This window comes from Crotalus tigris, unplaced genomic scaffold, assembly GCF_016545835.1.
Source record: "Crotalus tigris isolate CLP2741 ecotype Arizona unplaced genomic scaffold, ASM1654583v1 scf7180000024153.1733885, whole genome shotgun sequence".
In the NCBI taxonomy this organism is placed as follows: domain Eukaryota; kingdom Metazoa; phylum Chordata; class Lepidosauria; order Squamata; family Viperidae; genus Crotalus; species Crotalus tigris.
In genome coordinates, this window is record NW_024100414.1 from 687,711 (window position 1) to 711,037 (window position 23,327).

At 47.7% G+C, this 23,327-nt stretch overlaps 1 protein-coding gene across 5 annotated transcripts; it reads left to right on the plus strand.

Moving 5' to 3' along the window:
* The first annotated feature begins 161 nt into the window (after positions 1–161).
* Positions 162–22,846, plus strand: FKBP15 (FKBP prolyl isomerase family member 15). 5 transcript variants are annotated; one of them, XM_039323019.1, is made up of 30 exons: positions 162–353; positions 4,873–4,982; positions 5,342–5,426; positions 6,197–6,266; positions 6,640–6,714; positions 7,419–7,517; positions 7,766–7,915; positions 8,054–8,122; positions 8,336–8,479; positions 8,975–9,117; positions 9,584–9,632; positions 9,933–10,052; positions 10,538–10,631; positions 11,159–11,262; positions 11,467–11,560; positions 11,744–11,853; positions 12,398–12,505; positions 13,337–13,431; positions 13,561–13,663; positions 14,704–14,875; positions 15,130–15,266; positions 15,452–15,607; positions 16,256–16,408; positions 16,511–16,603; positions 16,792–16,902; positions 17,713–17,820; positions 18,319–18,875; positions 19,450–19,546; positions 20,445–20,530; positions 22,208–22,846. In XM_039323019.1, exons 1-29 carry the CDS (start codon positions 301–303, stop codon positions 20,520–20,522), a joined length of 3,537 nt encoding a protein of 1,178 aa, XP_039178953.1. In that variant the 5' UTR covers positions 162–300; the 3' UTR covers positions 20,523–20,530; positions 22,208–22,846. The 5 variants fall into 5 exon arrangements, with proteins under 5 accessions (XP_039178953.1, XP_039178952.1, XP_039178950.1 ...); XM_039323018.1 differs by lacking the exon at positions 22,208–22,846 and adding an exon at positions 20,869–21,968; XM_039323016.1 differs by lacking the exon at positions 22,208–22,846 and having other exon boundaries at positions 20,445–21,968.
* The last annotated feature ends 481 nt before the right edge of the window (positions 22,847–23,327 follow it).

Here is a 23,327-nt window from a genome sequence, read left to right on the forward strand (position 1 = left end):
GCGCGGCGGCGGACGCGCCCCGATTGGCTCCAGCCGCTCCCTCTCTGGCAGCCCCGCCTCTTTCGTGCCCAGCCCGGCTTTCCGATCTTGCGGCGGCGGGAACGCGCGGAGCAAAAGAGGCCGGGAGAATGTTGGCCCTTCCCGGGAGCCGTAGTCCGGTCACGTGATCTCGGAGCCGCTTCCTGGAGTGGGCCGGTTCTTCGCTCCGCCGGGCGCTTTTACGACACTCCCCCCCCACACACGCCTCGCTTTGTGGCAGCGCGGGAGCCGGGCGCGGCGGAACGGCGGGGGCCCCAAAAAATGTTGGGGGGCGCCGAGGAGGAGGACGCCGACTTCCTGTCCCCGACGGGAGGGTGAGAGCGCGGGAGGGGTTCAACCTCTGCCGAAGGGGGGGGCTGTGGGCGGGACCGGAAGAGGAACTAGGTACTTCCGTTCGCTTGTCAAAGCTGAGGGGCCAATCTGGAGCTAATCCCTCAAATATATATATATATTTGAGGGATTATATATATAATAATATATATAATATATATATTATTTTAGGGGAGGGCCATTCATCCACCCCCGAATGCCTCTGAGCACGTTCAGAGTGCATTAAAATTTCTGGAGGGGAGGGATGAGTGTCTAAAATCAGAGCTGGCTTTTTCGGCCCCCCAGGTGCCTCTGAGCATGTGCAGAAGGCATTTCAAATTCTGGGGAGGGGTCTGCAATCACAGCTGGCTTTCTGGGGCTTCTGAGCATATGCAGAGGGAATTTGGAAAGAGCTTTTTTATAACATTGGATCAGCTCTCCCCCCCCCCTTGGGAGAAGCCTCCTGGGCTTCAAGAGTGCTCCTGAGCAGGTGCAGAGAGCTTGTCAAGGAAAACTGAGTTGTATTCAGGAGCCAAATGTCTTCTGCCCCCCCCTTCCAGTAGACATTTAATGTAGGTTGGAGGGTCGAAATGGGGGGGGGGAGGAGAAGGAAGATAATAAGAGGAAGAAGCAATCAGAGGAAGAAATATGTGTATGGATAGCTCTATACTTTCTTTTGAGAGCAGGCAACAACATTTAATTTTTAATGTGTGCCGGTGTTCGTAGTAAAAACAAATAACAGTAAAGGTTGTCTTATCTCTTAAGATCTTTTTTTAAAGGAATAATTGAATTCCAGTAAGAGAACAGAGTCATTTGAGTGGGGAAAAAAATCATAATTTTTCATTAGAGACACAAAAGCTGCGTTCTCCCTACATATTTACCCAGGACGGTTTAGCTTTGTTTGTGCAACGTGGTTGGACAGGGTTGTTTGAGTAAACGTCGAATCTTATATTCTTATTTCAAAAAATTGAAGCAGTTACTGACGTGAACAGGCATAATAGTGTCAGAGAGATTCTTCTTGGTAGTTATGTGGTCTGTCAGCATTAAAGAGGTTGGTGGAGAGAATAATTATCTTGTCTCTGAATGTCGCAAGAATGTGCTTAGTTAAGCAAGCCGGGTTGGGAGGTTGTGCAACCGAGAATGGTGAGGGCAAAGGGTTGGGTGGAAAGAAGCTTGCATTGATTAGATTAGTGTTTGTGTTTGTGAGGGGGTTGGGGGAGATTATTCCTGCCTTCATACCTACATTACTCCAGGTTAAGCAACATGCAGAGCACAGAAAAAATAAAATAAAATACTAAGCCAAAGAAATGAAAGGCATCAGAGAAAGAATGAAAACTTAGCTACAGCTAGCTTACGCAAGCCACCATCTCTGCACATCTGCATGCCATGCTTTCCATCACAAAATGGTTGCAGAGAACAGCTTGTTGGCTTGCAAGGTAGTTTGCATAAAGAGGCTTAAGATAAAACTAGGGTCTGGCTTTGTTTGTAGCCAAACGTGTCAGAACTGAGCAGCGTTGTCCTCAAGCTTGCCTGGAAATATGTGGCGTGCACATGGTTGAGGACCTCATCTCTACAGTAGCTTCTCTGTTTTACTGAAAAGCATCATGTGAAAACATTTCCATGCCCAATAAAAGTACATTTATATATCCTTATATCCTTCCTGGCTTTTAGGAAGTCAAAGTAGCAGAGCTCTACATAGTCTCATAGAGTAGAATTCTACAAAGATTCTCCGTTATCCAGGTCATGGTTGTCCCAAAGGTGCTTTTTCAAACGATAACTGGACTTTCTTGTTTTTTCTTTGAAGATGTTTCGCTTCTCATCCAAGAAGCTTCTTCAGCTCTGATTGGATGGTGGGGAATGGAAGGATTTATACTCCTTGCAGACAGCTGGTTGTTTGCCTTCTTTTAGAGAGTTGTTGAAGCCACTTGGAGGTTTATCTGTGCCTTCAGGGTCACCTGAATAGTGCAAAATGGGTGTGGAACCTTCTTGGGACTGCCAAAGGGACTGTGTTGTAAACAGGAGATAAGTGGTGTCCTATTCCCTCCTCCTCTGTTGAGAGAGGGCAGCCCAGAAAAAGTCTGCAGAACGCTAAGTGAAGAAAACGCTTGGCTGTGGTGCCAAGAATAGCTGGAGGCCATCCTGTTCCTTTTGATTCAGCCTGACTTCCTTTTTTTCTCCCCCTTTCCACCCAAATGGGAACCATGTGATGGGCCTGCTTTTCAGGCCTGCTATCCAATCCAGACCACGTCACGGGACATTGTCTCATTTCCCTTCATCTCCTGTTCCAGAAGGGGAAGGAGATCATAAGATGGTGTTTTATTGAGTTGGGAAGAACTACGAAAAGCTTCGACTTTAATTGAAAACTGCTATTCTGTTCTGGGACCGCTCTGGGACATCCTTATTGGGATGAAAGTGCTGTGTTTTTTATGGAGGAACAAAACACTCGCTATTATTATCATTATTATCATTATTATTATTATTACTTAAAATGTTTATTAGCACTGACAGCGTTACCTGCTTGGGTGATGAGCCAGCTGCAATAATAGCAAAGAGCACCAGGGATCCACAAAATGCCGATTTTCCCACCCCAGTGGCAGCACCGATGAAAAACAAAAACAACCCTATCAAATCAAAACATTCCCAATACTGAATAGGCTGTTTTTTGAATAATTGAAGGCCTAGGGGGGGGGGGGTGGAGCCTCTGTTGCTAAGTGAGATGGTGGTTAAGTGGGGCTTGTCCCATTTTACGACTGTTCTTGCTACAGCTGTTAAGCGAGTCACTGCAGTTCTTAAATTAGCAACGTGCTGTTAAATGAATCTGGTCGCAAAAGGGGATGGCGTGACCCCCTGGGGCACCGCAACCGTCATAAATGCGAGTCAGTGGCCAAGCGTCTGAATTTTGAGGCCGCAACGGTCCCAAGTGTGAAAAACAGCCGTAAGTCACTTTTTTCACGGCCTCTGTAACTGTCACTAAACAAACTTTTGTAAGCCAAGGGCTAGCTAGCTATTCTTCCTTCATAATACGGTGTGTTCTTTTTTCTTGTAAATTTTGCCTTTTTTTTTTTCTTTTTAAAGTGCAAAAGGGAACAGAGCCCTAATCAGGTCCTCCCTAAACGGCTTTGTAGGGAAGGTAAAATAATTTTTAAGTACCATAAGGCGGTCTCTCTCTCTTTTTTTTATTCCCTCTTCCTTCAGGCTGGTTTCATAAAACTCCGTTCTTCCTTGGTCTTTCTGAATTGGTTCCCACGGATCTGAACCTCTCTCAAAGCCTGAGGTGCAGACTTGGTCTCAGGAGTTAGGTGACCAGAGCAGATCTTGCAAGCGACGGGCGTGCTGACTCCTTACGTTTAGATCCTCGCTTCTTAGCTTTCCAAGGTCACTTGGCAATTCCAGAGACCTGATCTTGTGCAAATTCAGAATTGTTTGGGTTTTTTTTGGGGGGGGGGGAAATTCGAGTTTGCATTGTTAGCTTCCCAGCCCCCTTGGCTGCTGAGGCTCCAAGATGGGAGAAGAGGAGGTGGAGGTGGAGGAGGAGGAGGGGAAAATGTGATTATCCTTGAGGAAAACAGTCATGAAGGTTGTGAACAGAGAAATGTTGTCGCAAGCACAGCCAGCCGGAGCTGAAGGTGGCCATGGCAAATCCATGGTGGACTGAGTATTTTTGGCAAGCTGCGCACGGGTCAGTTGGTTTGGTTTTCTTTCTGGATATTGTTGTTGGTGTGAAGGTTGCATGGCTAAAATTGCAACCTTCGGTCCCAGGATATTGAGTGTCTGTTTAGCCCAAGGACTGAATATTTGGGCTTGGCAATTGGACTGAGGGAATTCTCAGCTTTGGTGATTGATTTGACTACACAGGTTTCTAGCTCTGAAGACTGTGAAAACAGAGCAGAGAGGGATTCTTTAATGCCTTGGCATAGGGTGACTCAGCACGGTGCTGGTCCTCATTGTTTTGCTTCACCTCCCAGTGGGCGTGGCCCAGGTTTGGCGGAAGATTCTGCAAATTTGCATGTTTAATTTGGACAGTGCCTGCTTGGCTTAGGGTTATGGCTGGTCATGGCTATCTTGTGGGGGTTACCCCCCTAAACTCCTAGCTTTAAAAACCTTGGTTTGAAGCAAATGAGAGATTCCACATTGGGTGTACCATGTATTTCTCCAGGTTGTGGAAAAAATATTTGAGGGTTTCAGTATTCAAACTAGGTAACACCATCAGCTTCCCTAGTACTAATCATCATCATCAGCTTCCTAGTAATGATGATGTTACCTAGTTTGGGTCATGAAATGTCTGCCACAAAAGAACCAAACTCAGAGCTATTGTATATAAACAGGGAGCAAGTCACACTCACTGGCACTGATGATGTTAGCTAGTTGGGTCATGAAAGGTCTGTAAGAAAACAGCCAAGCTCAGAGAGCACCAAGGACCCCTCACATTTCAATCCTGAGCCACAAATATTCTCTTTTACCAGTTCTCACTTTTATTTCTCTTTATTAACTGGGCATTTCCCCCCCCCCCACCTCTTTCTGCAGGGCCAGGCTGGCCTCTCTCTTCGGCATGGACCAGACAGCCCCTGGTACTGGGAATGAATTTTTCCAGTACACAGCCCCCAAACAGCCGAAGAAAAGTCTACCAGCCACAGGTAAAGTAATTGTTGGCCCAATTCCCGCATGCCTAAGGAAGGACGGCTCCCCCCCCCCCCCGTGGGGAATGAAATGGCGCCCCCTGATGGATCTGGATGGAGTAACAGTTTTGAAAAAAACACTCGGCCAGTGAACTTGGTGGGGCTGGGACCCCCCCCCCAAATCAGTTAACGTGGGATCCCTTTGTCGAACACAGGCAGCCTTCGACTTTCAGCCACGACAGGGTCCAAAATCTCTGTTGCTAAACGAGACAGATAGGGACCCTTCCTCGTTCCACTGTCGGTGGTCTTCCAGATGTTTTGACTCGCATCTCACTGCAAAATGTACAACGGAGTGTTGTCCTTGTGTTTCGCTTCAGGCACAGGCCCTCCGACTCAGAAGCCTCCTCCGCCTGCGGGAGTGCCCTCCGTCTTCGTAGCCACAGCCGTCCACGCCTATCGGTTGTAAGTACTATAGTTACTACTAGAAGTGCTCGTTGCTTGTAAGGATTAGTCGCCCTTATTGTAGCGGGTATTTTTTCCCTGTGGGGGAGGAGGGTTCAGAGAGCGACAAGGCCTCCATCCTTCAACCCTGAGCTATCAAGAGTCTAGAATACAAGCACAGGGATTGGAAGGGACCTTGGAGGTCTTCTAGTCCAACCCCCTTGCTCCAGGCAGGAGACTTATACCATCCCGGCCAAATGATGGTCTATTTTGGAAAACCTCCAGCGATGGAGCGCCCACAACTCCGAGAGTTGATTGCAGGTAGTCCGCAACCATTCTGTTGCTAAGTGAGACATTTAAGTACATTTTGCCCCATTTTAAGACCCTGCCTTGCCGTAGCTGCTGAGTGGATCAACTGCAGTTGTTAAGTTAGTCACCCTGAAAAAAAGGGGCCTAGGACCGTTTTTCATGCAGCATTCCCCAGGATCATGTGATCAAAATTCGGACTCATTTAACGACGGTCACAGTTTCCCCAGGGGTCACGTGGCCCCCTTCTGCGGCCTTCTGGCGAGCAAAGTCAACGGGGAAAACCGGATTCCCTTAAACAATTGTCTTACTAGCTTTACCACCTCAGTGATTCATCTTCACAACGGCGGCAAGAAAGGTTAAGCGGGACAAAATTCGCTGGACAAATGTTTCACTTAGCGATGGGAATTTGGGTGGTAAGCTGAGGAGCACCTGTATCTTAAGGTTAAAAGTACCAGAAGCTGATAAGTCTCTTCCTCTTCCAGTACAAACGGGACGTATGTGAAACAAGGCAAATACGGAGCAGCTGTAGTAGGATGCCACGCCACCCAGGAGGTAAGTGGTGGCACTCTGGGTGGCCTTGGTGTGTCCCTTTGCATCCTGGTTTCTAGGCCTCATTGTTTTGAAAAAACTCAGAGGCATAAAGCCAACCCTGAAAGAGGTTGGACTGGACGATAATCTGGCTTCGTGCGTTCAATCCTGACTTTCTATCGATGTATCTCCATTGGTTGAAAATGCCCTTTCATTACACTTTAAACCCGAATTCAAGAAAATCTGTTCCGTGTGAATTTGGTTGCTACGTCAGCTCAAGAGGGTCTCTGAACATCCTTGATTTACATTTACAACGTACGATGACAATAAAGTTTATTATTATTATTATTTTCTCCCCCCCCCCTTCTTCCTCTTATCCATGACGTATGGAATCCAGTACAGGATCTTGCTTTATATAAACCAGCAGCAGCAGATCACCAGTGCAAGAATCCATGCTGGCTTTGTGTTCACGGTAAGCCTATGTAGTCAAACGTTGGGAAAAACTTGACCTTGGTCTGAAAGCATGTAATGAAGGATTCTTGGATCGGTTCATGGAGAATGTGAAGTAATTATTATGCATCCAGGTAGTTTTCAACTTGCAACAGTTTGTTTAACAATTTAACCATGATTCGCCACTTGCGACCTTCTCAGTGGGCTTCTGACGAGCAGAATCAATGAGGGAAGCCTGCTTTACAGCTACACTGCTTGGCTTTACAGCCACGACAAAGACTCACATAACTGATTTGCTTAGCAGCAAAGATTCTAGTCCCACTTGAGAACTGCCTGTCTAGTAATTTAAATCCAGGTCCTCCAGTTCTTCCTTTTTTTAAAAAAAATATATAATAAAGCTAGTTTGGTTTTGATTTCAAGAGAAGCTTTCAGCTCCGTTTCCAGACATAGAAAAGTTAAATGCAGGTGATGGAAACAAAATGTTGTCTTTGTTTCTTTTATATATTTTTTATTTATATATATATTTGGACACAGTTAGGATTGTTTTGATTGCTGCTACGGTGTTTGGCACAATGTTGCCGTCATTTTTATTTTGTAAACATTTTCCTTAGCATTATTTTTTTTATATATACCCTGTGGTTTTTCCCGTTCCTAAAACTATGCTCTCTATAGTGGTTCATTTTACCATCCAGAACTGATGCTCGTTCTTTTTTATTGTTTATCTAGATCCAACCCAACAACTATGGGACATTTTACGATGATCAGAGGCAAAACTGGTCCATCATGTTTGAATCTGAGAAAGCAGGAGTGGATTTCAGCAAGCAGGTGCCCACATTGTGCTTAAAGCTTAGTCCTACCCTTGGGCGAAATGAAACAGCTGTTCTGAGTGGCCACACTGTCTTCCTTCATCCTTGTCTTCCTTCCCTCCCTCTCTCCCTCCCTCCTTCCTTCCATCCTTCCTACATTCTTTTCTTCCCTCCCTCCCTCCCGTTGATCAGATGACCCCTGGATGCTGCAATCCTGTAAGTCTGAAGTGGCTGAAGTTACTCAGAGCTCATTCTTTTTGCTTACAGCTCTGCATTGCCAAGTATAACAGCAGCCCTTCCCCTGATTCGGTGGTGTGCCAGGATCTGATCCTCGGAGACGGTCCAGCTGTGGAAGCCGGCGACGCGCTCGAAGTTGCCTTTACAGGCTGGCTCTTCCAGAACTCCGCGCTGGGGCAGGTAAAACCCTAGGAGAAGAAGGATGTTCTCAACCCTCAAAGACCTGGGATGGTCTTTTTTAAAGCTTGCAGGATTGCTGTCCGCGTGACGAAGCGCTGGATCCCCTTTCCACAGCCTGTTTGCGTTTTATCCTGGCAGGTGTTCGACTCCAACGTGAACAAGGAGAAACTCCTGCGTCTGAAGCTGGGCGCTGGCAAAGTCATCAAGGTGAGGGGAGGCGGTCCTGTTTCAAAGGGCTCCTGGGGAGGGGGGATTTCAGTTTTTAAACTTTCTGCTTTCCCTTTTGAACTAGGGAAGTGACTCTGAAGAAGGGAGGGGGGGAACCCTCCTTCCGTGTAATTTAAAGCTCTGTTTTTAGGCTTAAGAGAGTGAGTTAAATCTCATTTATTTATGGCATGGCTTTCTGTTTTCTCCCCAAAGGGCTGGGAAGAAGGGATGCTTGGTTTGAAGAAAGGGAGCAAGCGCTTCCTCGTGGTCCCTCCAGCTCTGGCTTACGGGTCTCAGGGAGTAGCGAATCACGTGCCTCCAGACTCAACACTGGCTTTCGAAGTGGACGTCAAGAGGGTAAGCTGTTCTTCGGAGCCAGCTGTCGCTTGTGTAGGTCTGTCTTGAAAGAGTGCAGATGAAGAGCAACAAAGGTGATTAGGGGACTGGAGGTTAAAACAGACGAAGAACGGCTGCAGGAATCGGGTAGGTCTAGTTTGATGAAGAGAAGGACGAGGGGGGGACATGATAGCAGTCTTCCAATATCTAAGGAGATGCCACAGAGAAGAGGGGGGGTCAGCCTCTTCTCCAAAGCCCCTGAAGGCAGGGCAAGAAATAATGGGTGGAAACTAACCAAGGAGAGAAGCAACCTAGAACGAACACAGTGAGAACAAGTAACCAGTGGAACAGCTTGCCTTCAGAAGTTGTGGGTGCTTCAAGGATTTCAAGGAGAGACTGGGCAGCCGTTTGTCCAGAGTTGTATAGGGTCTCCTGCTTGAGCAGGGAGTTGGACTAGAAGACCTCCAAGGTCCCTTCCAGCTCTGTTATTCTGTCTCACGCCTCCATCTTTCTTAGGTGAGGTTGGCCAAGGAAAGTGCTTCCAATGGGCAGAATGTGGCCCCCAGGGACTCCCTCACGCCCTCCCCAGGACCAAACACCGAACATCTCAGCACCGACCTTGCAGGAGGTCCTCCCAGTACTCTACCACCAAAGCCTGGGTGAGTTAGTAATTTGATTTGAATTTTTCAATCCTTTCCTGCATGTTCTGTTTTTGCTGGGCAGGGCCTGCTGCTTGAGAAAAAATCGGGAATGGTAGCCACTGTTCATATCTCATTCAAATGCTGCAGGCCAGTGTTTCCTGACTTTGGCAACATTAAGACAGGTGGACTTCAACTCCATCCTGACTGAGGAATTCTGGGAGTTGAAGCCCACAGACCTTAAAGTAGCTGAGGTTGAGAAACAGGGCGACAAGCCTTGAAATGCGTAAAACAGACCTTCTACCCTGCTCAGCTGTTCTAAGCCTCTACTTCAGGGGTCTTCAGACTTGGCCCTTTTACGACTTGTGGACTTCAACTCGCAGAATTCCTCCGCCAGGCACGCTGGCTGAGGAATTCTGGGAGTTGAAGTCCACAAGTCGTAAAAGGGCCAAGTTTGAAGATTCCTGGTCTACTTTTTATGCCACAGGGAGCCAGCTGTGCGGGCCAAATCCAACTCTCTCAGTGAACAACTAGCGGTAAGTCTTGGGTTCACCCCGGCTGGCGTCCTTTCTCCAGTTTTTAGTTTCAGGGTTGCCTCTCAACTCTTTTCACCTAAATCTTGTTGACTACAACTTTCTGTCCGCGGGAACGAATTCTGAGTCAACTGGAGTGAATTCATTCCCAGCTAACCGAGGGACTCCATGATGCCTGGTTTTTGAAAGTTGAAAGGCGGGGGTCCCCGTGGGCTGAGTTTTACAGGCTGAGCTCAGGAAATTAGGGCATTTTATCTGATCCCTTCCTTTCTTTCCCTGTTTTTGTCGCATCGGTTGTGTCAGAACCCCAACGTGGCAAAAGCGAACCTGATTTCACGGATGGCCAAGATGGGTCAGCCCATGCTGCCTTTCCTTCCTGGTTCGGCTCCGGCCCAGCTGGACTCAAGTGACTCGGAGATAGAGGTGGGTGGGCTTCAGAATCTGGAGGCTACTGCAAGTGGGGGGGGGGAATCCTTACTGCTCACAAACTGGTGTGAGTTCTGAGAAACCATTCAATGGATTCTTCTTCCCAGTTCTTTCCTTAGATGGCTAAGATGAGCTGTAATTTTTTTTTTATACTCTGTAATTTACCATTTTATTGTAAAATGCCTGGAGAGTCACATATGTGAGATGGGTAGCTATATAAATTGATTGATCAATTAAATGAATGAATAAATGGGAGAGACAGTTAGGGAAGGCATGAAAAGATACAGATAGTTCTCAATTTACGGCGGTATTTGAGCCTGCACTTATGATCACAAGTCAAGGAACTCGTGTGACTGTGCCCGATTTTACACCATTTATTTTGTGCTGCCTTCAGAGTGGCATTTTCAAGGAGAAAAGTGGTTTGGGATGGCAAGGGAAAACTAAGACAAACTAATACGTCCCCTGGTGGGTGTGTATTTCAGGACCCCCACACTTTGCGAGAAGCTGCACATCCCGTCACATCTTCTCCGCTGAAACCATCCTCCCCAGCTGGTCTTCCTCAGATAACAGCCCAAGGCACGTAAATCTATCTACTCTCAACCTGCACTTCATCTTCAACCTGTATTTCTTAATAAAGTAGTGGAAAAAATCAAAATGAACCCCAGTGGTTTAGACATTTATGTTAGCGTATTGTCCATTGGCTTCTCAAAATTCAAGTGAGACCAGAGGGGCTAGAAACCTGGTTGAAAAACATAAAAATTCTTGCCCTTGTCTGTGTATTCTGTGCTGCTGTAGAATTGTTCTGCACTGCACTCCAGGACCCCAGGTTACTCCTCCTGGCTACCTTGGGTTCTAGAACCCACCCAAAAATCACCTTCACAAGAATGACTTCTAGCTTCTTCTGATTTCTGCATGGGCTTATGTTCTGGATGCCACTAAGATCAGACTTGGGTTCTAGAATCAGCCCAGAAAAAAAAATCACCTTCAGAAGAATGATTTCTAGTTTCTTCTGGTTTCTGCAGACGTGGGTTTATCTAGCTCCTGCGTTGACTCCACCTTTCTCAACTCCAGGACTATTCACGGTCTCCCTTTTCTTTTCATAGGGCCCCAGGCACCTGCTCCTGGACTCCAGGTGTCCTCAGCTGCTGTGATGCCCACAGCCTTGCATCCACACCCTGCTCTCCCTGGGTCTGCTCAGAGTCTTCAGGTAGGGATGTTGATGAGCGTTGGGTCCTGACCCTGGTGGGGTATGTGGCTGGGGGAACTCTGGAACCAGTTTGAACAGTTGCTAAATGGCCAGTCATAAGTTGAGGACTTCCTGTAGATTCCTCTTCCTTGGGCTAACGGTTTCCAGTCTGGAACGGAAAGCCTTGGGGCTAAAAGATATTTCTCTCTAACTTCGCCCTTTTAGGCATACACAGGGATGAACTATGGGTACCCACAAGGCCCTGTGGCGGCTTCCCAGCTCCAACCGGTTGGGGCCATCTTTCCTGCTCCTTTCCAAGGTAGGCGAGGACCTGCACTGCACTGCTCTACATGGTTGCATCAACAAAGCATGCTAAACCAGGATTAGGCAGAGCAGCTTATCCCAAGAGCAGCTCTTAGCCTTTAGAGCAGCTCTTTCTGTTTACTGCTCTGTTCCTGGTGCTCTCATTTTCAAAAATGGTGTTTCCTGTTTCCTTCCAAAGCAGCCGGTGATATCGGATCTTTCTTAATGACGGAAGCAAGGCAACAGAACACCGAGGTCCGCCTGTCTGTGGGCAAAGTGGCTGACAAAATAGACCAGCTTACTGCTAAGGTAACATCAAAGTGATGAGGTGAAAGCTGGCGTAAGGATTTGCTTGTCTACAAGCCATACTGATTAGTCTAGGAACTTTCTTCCCAGTTCAGCTGGCCAGATGTTTGGGAAACCCACAAACCCACCAGTTAGTGGACATATTTAGGTAATTGGCTATCTCAAGTTGAATTGTGGAGTCCTTGGTGCTCTCTGAGCTTGGCTGCTCGCTTGTCAACCTTTCATTACCCAACTTGGCAACATGAGATGTTGCACCTAGAATGCTACCGATGGTGTCTTCTGTTGGAATTGGATATCTTTTTCTGGGCAACACTTCAGTTGCCGCAAATTGGGGCAGCTTCAGTTTTTTTTCTCCTTACATCTCCTTTAGAGTGAATTCTGGGTGGATAAATGGCTAGGATCATGCATTACATTCAACTATAACATCATGTGTGAATCCCATCATGGTTTAAACCACTAAGGCTCTCTTGAATGCATCGTAGCTCTCGTGGATCGAACAAGATACCTTAGCCAAGGTGTGATCTGAGACCTTCTCTTTATCTCACAGGTGGAGGAGCTCCAGAAACAGAATTCTACCCAAAGCTTGTTACCAAGTATCTCCTCTGTCACCATGGAGACGACCATGATTATGACCAACATCCAGCGCATTGTCCAGGTAAAGTGAAGAGAGAGAGTGAAGTGTTGATCTTAAGTTTCTCCAGGATTCTTTGGAATGTATGTGTGTGTACATGCAGCTTGGCCTCTGTAATGGGTTCTTAGTTCTCCATTCACAAAAAAACCCAAACGTCTTCCCTTTAACATGATTACCAATTCTCTGGAACGATCCATTCCAGGATGGAGGCATTTTGTCCATCCTTAGTTGATAATAGAACCTTTGTCCCCTCACTGAAGGAGATGGAGAAGCCCTTCCTACTTAAAGAGAAGACATAGGCAGTGATGTCCATCTGTGAGTTTTTAGGTATTAGATACAGCTTCCACCCTCTTTTGCTGATGGGACTTGTCCTACAGAACCATCTGGAGATGCTATCACAGGAGCCCAAAGATGCTTTTGTCACGAGGCAACTAGACTTTCCTGTTTTCCTTTGAAGACGTTTCTCTTCTCATCCAAGAAGCTTCTTCAGCTCTGACTGGAGGGTGGGGAATGGAAGGATTTATACTCCTTGCAGACTCAGGTGACCTTGAAGACAGAGACAAACCTCCAAGAGGCCTCAATGACTCTCTAAAAGAAGGCAAATGACCAGCTGTCTGCAAGGAATATAGATCCTTCCGTTCCCCACCCTCCAGTCAGAGCTTCTTGGACGAGAAGCAAAACATCTTCCAAGAAAAACAAAAAAAAAGTCCAGCGACCTTTTGAAAAAGCATCTTTGGGACAACCACAACCTGGAGGACTGAGGATCTCCATTAGACGTTTATCACGGGAACCCCTAACTGCTATTCCCAAGGAGAAGGACGCTTTCCAATCTTTTTTGGGGGGTCCTCTCTGCAGGAAAATGAGAGGCTGAAGCAGGAGGTTTTTGAGAAGAGTCGTCGCATCGAGGAACAGAACGAGAAGATCAGTGAGCTGATTCAGCGGAATCAGAGGTGAGGACTCTCCCAATTAATTAGATTGATTGATAATTGATTATTTCCACCTGACGCTCGCTGTATCTCCATAACCCTTTGTGAAGGCCGCCTTTGATTTGTGGCGCTCTCTCTCTCTCTTCCTTCCAGACACGTGGAACAAAGCAATCTGTTGATGGAGCAAAGGAACAATTCTCTGCAAATGAACACCGAACATTCTCAAGCCAGGGTCTTGCATGCTGAGCAAGAAAAGGTAAGGACGCCAAGAGGAAAAGGGGATATTTGAGACGCAGGCCAAGATAGCTTAGAGAGGAAGAGAGCAGCTCCCCCCCCCTAAAAAAAAACCTTGGGCTTCCACCCACCATTGAAGGTTAATTCCCTTAGATGCTGTGCTTACCACCGTCAGAATCCCACACGAGGAAAATTGGAAAGCAGAGAAAAAGGAATAACTCACCCTGCTCTCTTTCTCTCCCTTAAAAAAAATATAATAACTGGCTCCGAGCTCCTTTTTTCCCTATTTGGGAGCTGGGGAGAATGCTTAACGTCAAGAGTTAGAACCGGTGGTAGATCTATTGTGGTCGAACAATGACACGGAAAGCTGCTAGGCCTGAGTTGAAAGAGAAGCAAGGTGGTTTTGGAGAACTGGTCGTAAACCACCCAGAGTCGTGTGGCAGCGAGGCGGGTGGCGAATCAATTTAATGAGTAAATAAAAGTAAAACGTAGGCCCAGGAGGGCTCTTTGAAGGCTCCAGATGGCTTTCGGGGTTTATGGCGTTGAAGGGCATCAGGCTGGGAAGAAGCTGGTTGTATTGGAACAGCCATCGTTTCTTCAAGAGTACCAGGATGTGTGTGACTCAACAATCTTTGTTTTTATTTTGGCTAACACTCTCTCTTGTCGTCTCCTCTCCGGCTCTCGATTCTGGTGGCATTGTCCTCCTGTCACTGCTTCCCCCCCCCCATCTAGTACCTACTACCACCGGATCGGGGGTGGGATCAGGTGAGGCTCTATTCTCGGTTGTCTGGAATCATCTGGAATTTGCCCCGCCCCCAGATGTTCCCATTTTCAACCTGAGCAAAAAAGCCAGTCCCCTCTGCAACTGTTTTTACCCCTTCAATTTTTCTGTCTGAATATATCCTGCGCTCACCAATATGGGTTTCCCAGAAGTTTTGGCGCTCTGCGTTAGTGATCTAGCAGGTTTTAAATATGTTTCGTATATAAATAATTCACGAGACGGGGGAAAAAAACAACAACCCTAGAGTTCTTTTGATAAGTTTACTCACTCCCGTGTCGCAGGTGAAAGTTGCCGAGGAACTGGCAGCAGCTACGGCCCAGATCTCCCGGCTTCAGCTGGAGCTGACCAGCCATCAGAAGAAAGAGATGGACCTGCGCTCCCAACTGAATGCGGCCCTGAAGGAAGCCGAAAGACAGGCTGCCCAGTTTAACCAGTTGCAGGCCCAGCTGGCAGGTAAGGGAAGGTGAGAAAGAGGCTGAAGTAGAAGTACAGGAGAGCACCTGTCTCAGACAGGTGAAGACCTCCTTGGACGGGCGCGCCAGTGTCCTCCACCTTCTGCAGAAGATAGAATCAACCCAGCCTTTAGATCAACCCAACCTTTCTTCCTTGCAGCCCCCCGAACATCCTTTAGACCTCACTTAGGGGTGCCTCAGAGCTGTGTTTGCTGCCACCTGTGTGCTTTGTTCCTCTCTCCTCAACTCTCGTAGAGCTTCGGGAGTCATCCGAAGAGGCCAAGAACAAATTCCAGGCGGAGAAGCAGAGCCGGAAGCAGCTGGATGGGAAGGTGGCTGCTTTGGAGGAAGAGCTGGCTGACCTCCGGGTGGAGAAGGAGAATCTAGAGAAAGTGAGGACCCCTGAAAGATCTAGAATCCTCATTGGAATTCTTGATGGTGCCCATGAGACACATTCCGGTTGATAGGGACGTGTTTGCAGGGGGGGGAATTTGAAGGAACAGTCCGTCCCCTGGTCCCTCCCGTCTTGCCCAGCCCGTGCCCCTCAACCTACATCAGTGTCTGGCGTCTTCTTCAGAATCTTTCCGAAAGAAAGAAAAAATCGCTCCTTGAGAGAAAACAAGCCGAAGACGAGGCAGATGAGATCCGCAGATCTTACCAGGAAGAGCTGGACCAACTCCGGCAGCTTCTGAAAAAGTCACGGGCATCCACCAATAACGTTGCTTCAGAGCAGGTGAGAGGCAGAAGTGAATTTGCCCCCACGTTCAGCTGGGCGACAGATCTTGGAAATATAGCTTTCAGCTTTAAGGAAATGCTACAGTATTCTTCCTCTTAGGATCTGTAGCCTTTTCGCTTCCGAGAAATTCTGGTTTCTGTGGAATCCTCGGTGGTCCCTGAACTTTGCTTGCAGACGTTTTATGACCCAACCAGGTAGCACCATCAGTACGGGGGAGTGTGGCGTCTGTTCCCTGTTTATATACAATAGCTTGCTCTTCCAGTGTGGCTTGTTTCCTTGAATAGGGTATCATTTTCTCCTTGACTGATTGCTTAGTAGTTCCTTGACTAGGATACTGCTTTCAGCTTGTGATTTGTCTGGTGTCAATCCCGGCTTATCCGGGTGTTGGCTGCTAAAGATTTCCAGTTCTTGTTAATTTTTTCAAAAAGCTGCTCTTTGCAGCTAAGTGGGCCAATGTCGCCCTTCGCCCCCAATCTCATCCACAGGGCTGGGGAAAGCCCCCTAACCCTAACCACTCAGCCTCCTTTGTCGAGGCGTCCTATTGCAAGGCGCCAAGTCACTGCCTTGAATGGCATTTCGGGGGCAGGAAGGCCAGGAAATCAATGTGCTAGCATGGAAGTCAATCCATCTGTTATCCCCGGGAAGCTTTCCCTTCTGCAGACCGAGCTGGAGTCCCAGTGGGAAGCCAAATGCGAGCGTCTGCTGAGCTCAGCCAAGGAGCAGCACGCCCGCCAGCTCCAGGAAGTGTGCGAGCAACGGGATGCCCAGCAGCAGAAGGTCTCCCAGCTGGAGGAGAAGGTAGGTGGTCATAAGGGAAGGAGAAGGCAGAGCCCGCTGGGGGGGTGGAGTCAAGAAAGGAACCAGCCTGGAATCCTGTTAACCTGGTTCCCTGCTTTCTAGATTTCTCTGCTCGAGGCCAGCAGGAGCTCAGAGGACCCAAAATCCACGGAGTTGCAGGAACAAGTGAAAGAACTAGAGGCCGTTAAAAGCAAGGTGAGATTCACCCCTTTCCTAGGCACAGACATATTAAGCGTTATTCAAGACCTTTTTCTGTTGCGTTTTAACTGTGGAAAGAAAAGTTTAAAAATGTATTTAAAAAAAGAAGAAGAAGAAGAAAATCTGTGATGGAAGCAGGTCTCCATCACACCGACATTTTTTTGTTTGTCTAAACCCCATGCCAGTGTGCAGACTTGCAGTCCCAACTGGCAGACCTCACTGCCCATTATGAAGACCGGCTCCAAGGGCTGAAGAAGGTCATCAGTAGGACCCCACCGACGGCTTCAGCTGAAGAGGTACATCTGCCCTCCAGGGAGACTTCTTATTAAATAGGGTCTTTTTTTTTTTTTTTTTTTTAAAAAGGTCTACATTATGGAAGGGAGCGGAGAATCTGTACATCGGTAGGAATTCCAGCCTCCTGTTTAGTCAGCAAGTGGTTCCATAGGAGGAAAACCTGCTGCCAAATCAGCAAAAAAATGTAAATTAAAATCTCAGACAAACCCCTCCATAGTTCACAGGCTAAGTGGGGAAGGGAAAACCCATTCAGATCTGCAAGGTTCTGTTAATACAGCTTTAAAAATTTTTTTTTTTTTTAAAAAAAGGTCGTATCGGCCTTGAAGGACAGACCACAGGGCCTTGCAGAATTATTTCCATTTCACCTGATTTCCAGAAAGGGGCTGAATGGAAATTATAGCGCTGAAATTCCCTGGTCCTGTGGGTGCGCCGCCTCCCTTTTGGAAGTGTGCTTGGCGGCTGGCGCTGCCACAGAACAGCCTTCTCAGTGGAGAATGTCAGAGCTGAGCAATCTTAGCCTTGTGCAAGATAAGCCCTTTGGATGAACGAGTGGCAGGAGAAAATGATCTACAATAGGAATTAGCGGTGATTGGTTCCAGGATCTTGCCATGGCACCGGTGATGCTTCTTTTCTTTTTGGTTGATCAGAATGGTTAGAGTTGACTTTGCCCATGTTCTTTTTCTTGAATAAACAACTGGTTTGCCCCAAAAGGGGCCAGGAACTAGCTCAGTTGGCTGGTATGTGTTTGTGTTTGTGTGTGTCTTTCCTGGAGACTTTCTTCAGTACACCTCTGGATCCTCTTCCATTTCCAGGTGAAAATGATCATGAACGGTGTCTTCCAGTCCCTCCGCGGCCAATTTGAGTTAGACGAGTCCTACAGCGGAAGAACCGTCCTGGGCGTGGTCATGACCACTATCAAGGTACCTCCTCCGGCCAAGGGGACCTTGACCTCCTTGGTTTCATAATCATTCAGCTGATCGTCTCCTTTTTCTTCTCCTATGTCAACGCTGCAAATATTGTATATTCTTGCTTTTGACAATGTGCAGAATTGTCTGGTAATTATGGGGTTAATACAGAGCAGAAGGGGGGTTGGGGGTAAAGCCCAGGGAAAGAAAGAGGAAGAAAACCTTTGACCTTCACACTAATTGGATAATGTGAGATATGAGGGCTAATTTAGGGAGGGAACATGCTGATAATTTAACTGCTCAGAGGAAGAGAACTTAGCTCCTACCATCCCTCCCTTGTGCCTGTGCCGACATTTTGTAACAAGAAAAGACTTTTAGGCAAATAAATGCCTGGAAGTTCTTTGAAATGTTTCATTAGCCGGAACCATAACATCCTACCTGTCTCATTCTGCAGTTTTCTAATTAAGGAGAGGTTGAGGTTAACCGTCTCCTTCCTTTCTTCTCCATTGCCAGACCATCACTCTGCAGCTGCTCGAAAGGTCTGAAGGGCGCAGCCGGGAACAGCAGGGACCACCGCAGAGAGGGGGTCCCGTGGCCGTGGCCCGAGATCAGCCAAGCGGTCCTAATGAGGTACCAGCCATGGCCTCTCCCGTTCCTTCAGACCACCTAGAAGAAGACCCAAACAGCTCTGCTCCCGCTTCAGAGGGAAGTCAAAGCGAGCAGGAAGAGGAGACACAGCATTCGGGCACAGCTGAAGAGTTGGCCCTTGCATCCTTGGATCCAGTCACAGACTCTCCAGAGGTGGAGCCTAAGGAGGTGGTTGTGTCTGGACCGACAGAAGCCCAAGCTGGTGGTGCTTTAGAGAAGACCCCTGCAGATCTTGCTCCCTTGAAGCCAACTGTTGAGGAGGCTGTGCCTACACTGGACCCGGGAAGAGAAGAGGACTCTTGCCCAGACGTTCCTAACCAAGAGCCGACCTCCTTGAGCCTTGCATCTGGTGCAAGAGATGGGAAAGTCCAAGCTGGGGAGATGCCACCAGCAGCCTCCCTCCCTCCCAAAGTGGATTCCAGGTCAGTGCTACAGGAGTCAGGAGCTCCAGGTCTCAGCTAGGCTCTCATATCATCCCAACTCAGCTGGTCTGTAGGAGGCACCCTGAGATCTTCAAAATGGAGGCTGGAGGAGGCAACATTGGGTGACTCTGAAAAGCGAGAGCGTCTTGATCCCTTGTAGGAATTTGGCACCATCAGCGCTGGACCTCTTCAGCTAGGGAAGCTGAGCGGCCTTAACTCTTCTAATGAAGGCCTCTCGTGCGCAGCTGTCGCATATTTTGCTCCTCCAGGGCTTAGCATATATTGCATGCGTTTGTTTGAGCAAACGTAGCACAGTATGGACAGCAGTGGGATAGACTTACCATTTTGGGGGGTGTTTGCAACACGTAGATGCTGCGATGGGGAAAGCAAGGCAGAGCAGGACCTCCTGGCTTATATTTTTTTTTCCTATGGGAAGAGAGTTAGGGCTTTGCTTTGCTCTTCAAACTAACTAAGCCTCTTTTAAGGGTTTTTCTACAAGGGATGCTGGGACGCCAGCAGTGTTCAGTCCTAATTACAGACAGCTCAAATCCGTCCTTTTACTCGTTTCTTGCAGCACCCCCAAGGATAAAGCCAGTTTGTCGAAAGCGACCAACTGTAAGCTGCCTTCATCAGGAGGTCCGTTGGAAGAGGAAGAGGACGATGAAGAACTGGTGAGGCCTGGGGTGGGGTGGGGACCCTGCATGATTGTATATTCCCTCCTCCCTCCCCCCCAAAAAACCCCTATTGGGACTCTTGATCCTGCCATTTGGGGCGCCAGTTAGGATTTCGTCTCTAGTTGGTTTGAAGGAACTCAATCATGTTTTTTCCCCAGAAGGTAGACTGTGCTGATCTTAAGAAAAATCATACCAGATAGGGAAAAAAATGGTTCAGGCAGGCTTGCGGGGTGCTTTTCCAAGTCTGTCTGAGTGTGAAAAAGAAACGGGGGGGGGGAGCAAAGGTTAGTGACAGCCAGCAGAGGAAGGCAGAGAACCAAGGAAGACCCTTTTTATCTCCTGCTAAGCTCCCCAACCCTCTGTTGAAAAAGTTGAAAAGAGGTTTTTAAATGCAAAAAAAAAAGGAGGAAGCTGGGAGCCTCGTTTCCTCGTGTCCTAAGAAATCTGTTTCTTACCGGGCACTAATAAAGATCATCCTCAACTTACGACCACCGTTGATCCCAAAAATTTCTGTCGCTCAGTGAGACAGTTGTGAAGCAAGTTTGGCTCCATTTTTACAGCCTTCCTTGCAGTTAAGCTAAGCGAATCGCGGCAGCAACAAAGTTGTAAAATGAATCTGGCTTCCCCACTGACTTGCTGACAGGATCCTACAACCGTCACAAGTACTTGTCAGTTGCCTAGCGTCCAGATTTTGATCAGGCGACCGTGGAGATGCTGCAATGACCGTTGAGGTGAAAAACGGTCACGAGTTTAGTTTTTTTTTTCAGTGCCGTTGTAACTTTGAACTGTCACCGGATGGTTTGAAGCCAAGGACTATCCGTGCCCCGGTCCTTTTGGGTTGTGGTTCAGTCTGGAAAGGGTTCCAATCTCACCCTTGTCTTCCTTGGTCCTCCAGAGCTTTAAGGGACGGCCTCCCCCCACCCCGCTCTTCGGAGACGACGAAGACGACAGTGACCTGGATTGGCTGGGATGAGCAAGCAGGTGAAAAAAGCTGGAAGATGACTTGCGATGGGGATATATATATATTTTTTGCTTTCTTGTTTTGCACAGAGGGGGCCTGGAGAACTGGCTGGCACTCAGGTAGCCCCCTGCAAGATTCTGGGATTGTCACTTGGGGGGTTGGTGGTGGTGGAAGGGCTTGACTACCAGCAGTTTCTCTCCTTGCACTGAAGCAAAGAGCAAACCCCGACCTCTGAAATTCAGGCTCCTGCTTTTTGCGAGCGAGATCTTGACCGAGGTGGAGAAGAGGTGGAGCTGAAGTGGTCTCCCTGCCGTCCCAGATTCCTTCTGTGATGCCAATGTGATTTTTGTACCCCCAGATTTTTCCTCCTGTCCACCCCACCTCCCCACCAGGTGCTTTCGAGGGTTCCCTGCCTCCTGATCTATCCTTCCTCCGTGCATCGAGCAGAACAACTGGAGGGTTTTAAATGGCTAGGAAAGAATCTCTTTTCCACAAGACCAGGCAGAAGAGGATCAGTTGTTGGGCGTTTCCAGCATTCCTGGGTCACTTTCAAACTTTTCTTTTTTCGTGAGGCTCCACCCGGCATTGCACTGCAGCACGGAGAGCCTTGAAAATGGCTCAAGGACCGAGAGGCAGTTTTAGCCATGGAGGAATGAATACATCCAGGCTTTTACTCAACTTTGGGGTGATAGCTCATCGTGTTCTTCTCCTGCCTTATCGGTGAGATGCTTTTTCGGGCCTCTCCAGCTCAGACAGCAACTGTAGAAGTGGTCTCTTCACCTCTATGCAATGTCTCCCCACTTCACAAAGCCTTTTGGGCTGGAGTTATTTCTTGAAGTCTTTTCTTGGGGGGGGGGTGTTTCAGTTTTGTCCCCCTTTTTAGAGCAAAGGGCAGCCGGGGAGAGAAACATTGTCATATTCACAACGAAAGGGGTATTCATCCTTTCTAACTCTGTTGGGGGGTGTCAATCGCCCCCTAGAAGCAGAGAAAATATTCTGCATTTAAGGGGTGTCTGCTCCTTTCCTAATAAGGCTCATTATGTGTGGAATCTGTGTGGATTAACTGAGCTTTCAGTCTAAGCAATAGCCGAGTCTCGTTTTAGAAGAAGCGATGGGAAATTTCTCTAAAAGTTCACCGTTTCTAATAAACACAACCGGTACCAGGAAACACCAATGGAGCTAGTTTGGGGGGATGAATCCCCCCCCAAAAAACCTCCATTTCTTTGCCCCTCCATCCTCCTCCCCCAAGATCGTCATCTTTGTGCATTGTCTTCTTGTCATCTTTACAACTTTGCCAACGTCGGTTCGGGATTTTTCTCTTTGGATGCAGAACGTAGCACTAAGTCGGCTGGGCCTTCTGTTGGACAAAATTTGCCTATCTTGTGTCTTTCTCTTTTTGGGGGGAGGGGGTGGAGAGGGGAAGAACCACAAATAAAAGTGCAATTAAAGGAAATGAAATTGCCGCTCATCCTGACTCTTTCTTTTAAGAGAGGATGGGTGGATATGGTTGCGCCTCCATAATCACACTTAATGCTTTGTGTGGAGTTTCCAAAGTCCAGTGTCTGCAAGGATTCACAATAGGGGTTGTGGCTGTGTTTAGCCTGGGGGTGGAGGTGGCTGGGGGCATCTGGGCAGAGAATTTTAAAACGGGGGTATATATGTGTGTTTTGTTTTAATTCTGCTATGATTCTTCTCAGTTTTGGTAGGTTTACTATTTCAGAAAAGGGGAAACTTTGCTCCTGATCTTAAAGATGATCAAGTGATGAAGGCATCATGCTAAAAACTGGGAAACTGCGTGAGTTCTAGTCCCTCTTTAGATATGAAAGCCGGCTGGGTGACTTTGGGCCAATCACCAGGAGACGGTGAGTTCTAGTTCTTCCTGAGATGTGAAAAGCCAGCTGGGTGACTTTGGGCCAGTCAGGGGGAGACAGGGAATTCTAGTCTGCTTTAAAGCTGGCTGGGTGACTTTGGGCCAATTGCCAGGAGATTGAGAGTTCTAGTCCTGTCTTGGGCATGAAAGTTGCTGGGTGACTTTGGGCCAGTCACTGTCTCTTAGCCCAATTGTTGTGGGGAAAATAGGAGGGGCATTAGGTATGTTTGCTGCCTTGTTTGTAAACAAAATGATAATAAAAGCAGGAGAAAAATCAAAGGCATAAAAACGGCCTTCTGGAGGGCTACATATAGCCTTGGAGCTGTAATTCCCCCCCCCTCTTCTACCCACACATCCCACTTCGCATTTCTCTGCCACAGAAATGGCAGTGAATAAACAAGAGGTCGATAAAGCTCTAGCTGTTTGAGGTTCTTCAAAGAGCTAGACCCTCTACTTAAAAAAAAAAGAACTTTTAATTGCAACTTTCAACAGTTTTCTATAACATAATGGGATAGGAATCAGCAGAAATGATTACAGAATCCTTCAGCCCTAGCCCAAGAAATGTGGCATTAGTGGTCCTCACTGGCTGTGATGGCTGAAGATGAAAGTAGTCATCTATCTATCTATCTATCTATCTATCTATCTATCTATCTATCTATCTATCTATCTATCTATCTATCATCTACCCATCCACCCACCCACCCACCCACCCCATCCATCCATCCATCCATCCATCCATCGTGTAGCCTATTGAAACAAGAGCCTTCTAGCTGATGCTAACCCACATCCTCCAGCATCCTTCATCCCTGGTCATGCTTGGCAGGGACTCCTGAGAATTGTAGACCACCGTCATTTGAAGCAGCTGTCCCTTATGCCTGCCATGGAGAAAACTGTGCAAATTCCCAACAGCGGCCAGAAAGAGGACAGTAGGGGCAACCTCATCACTG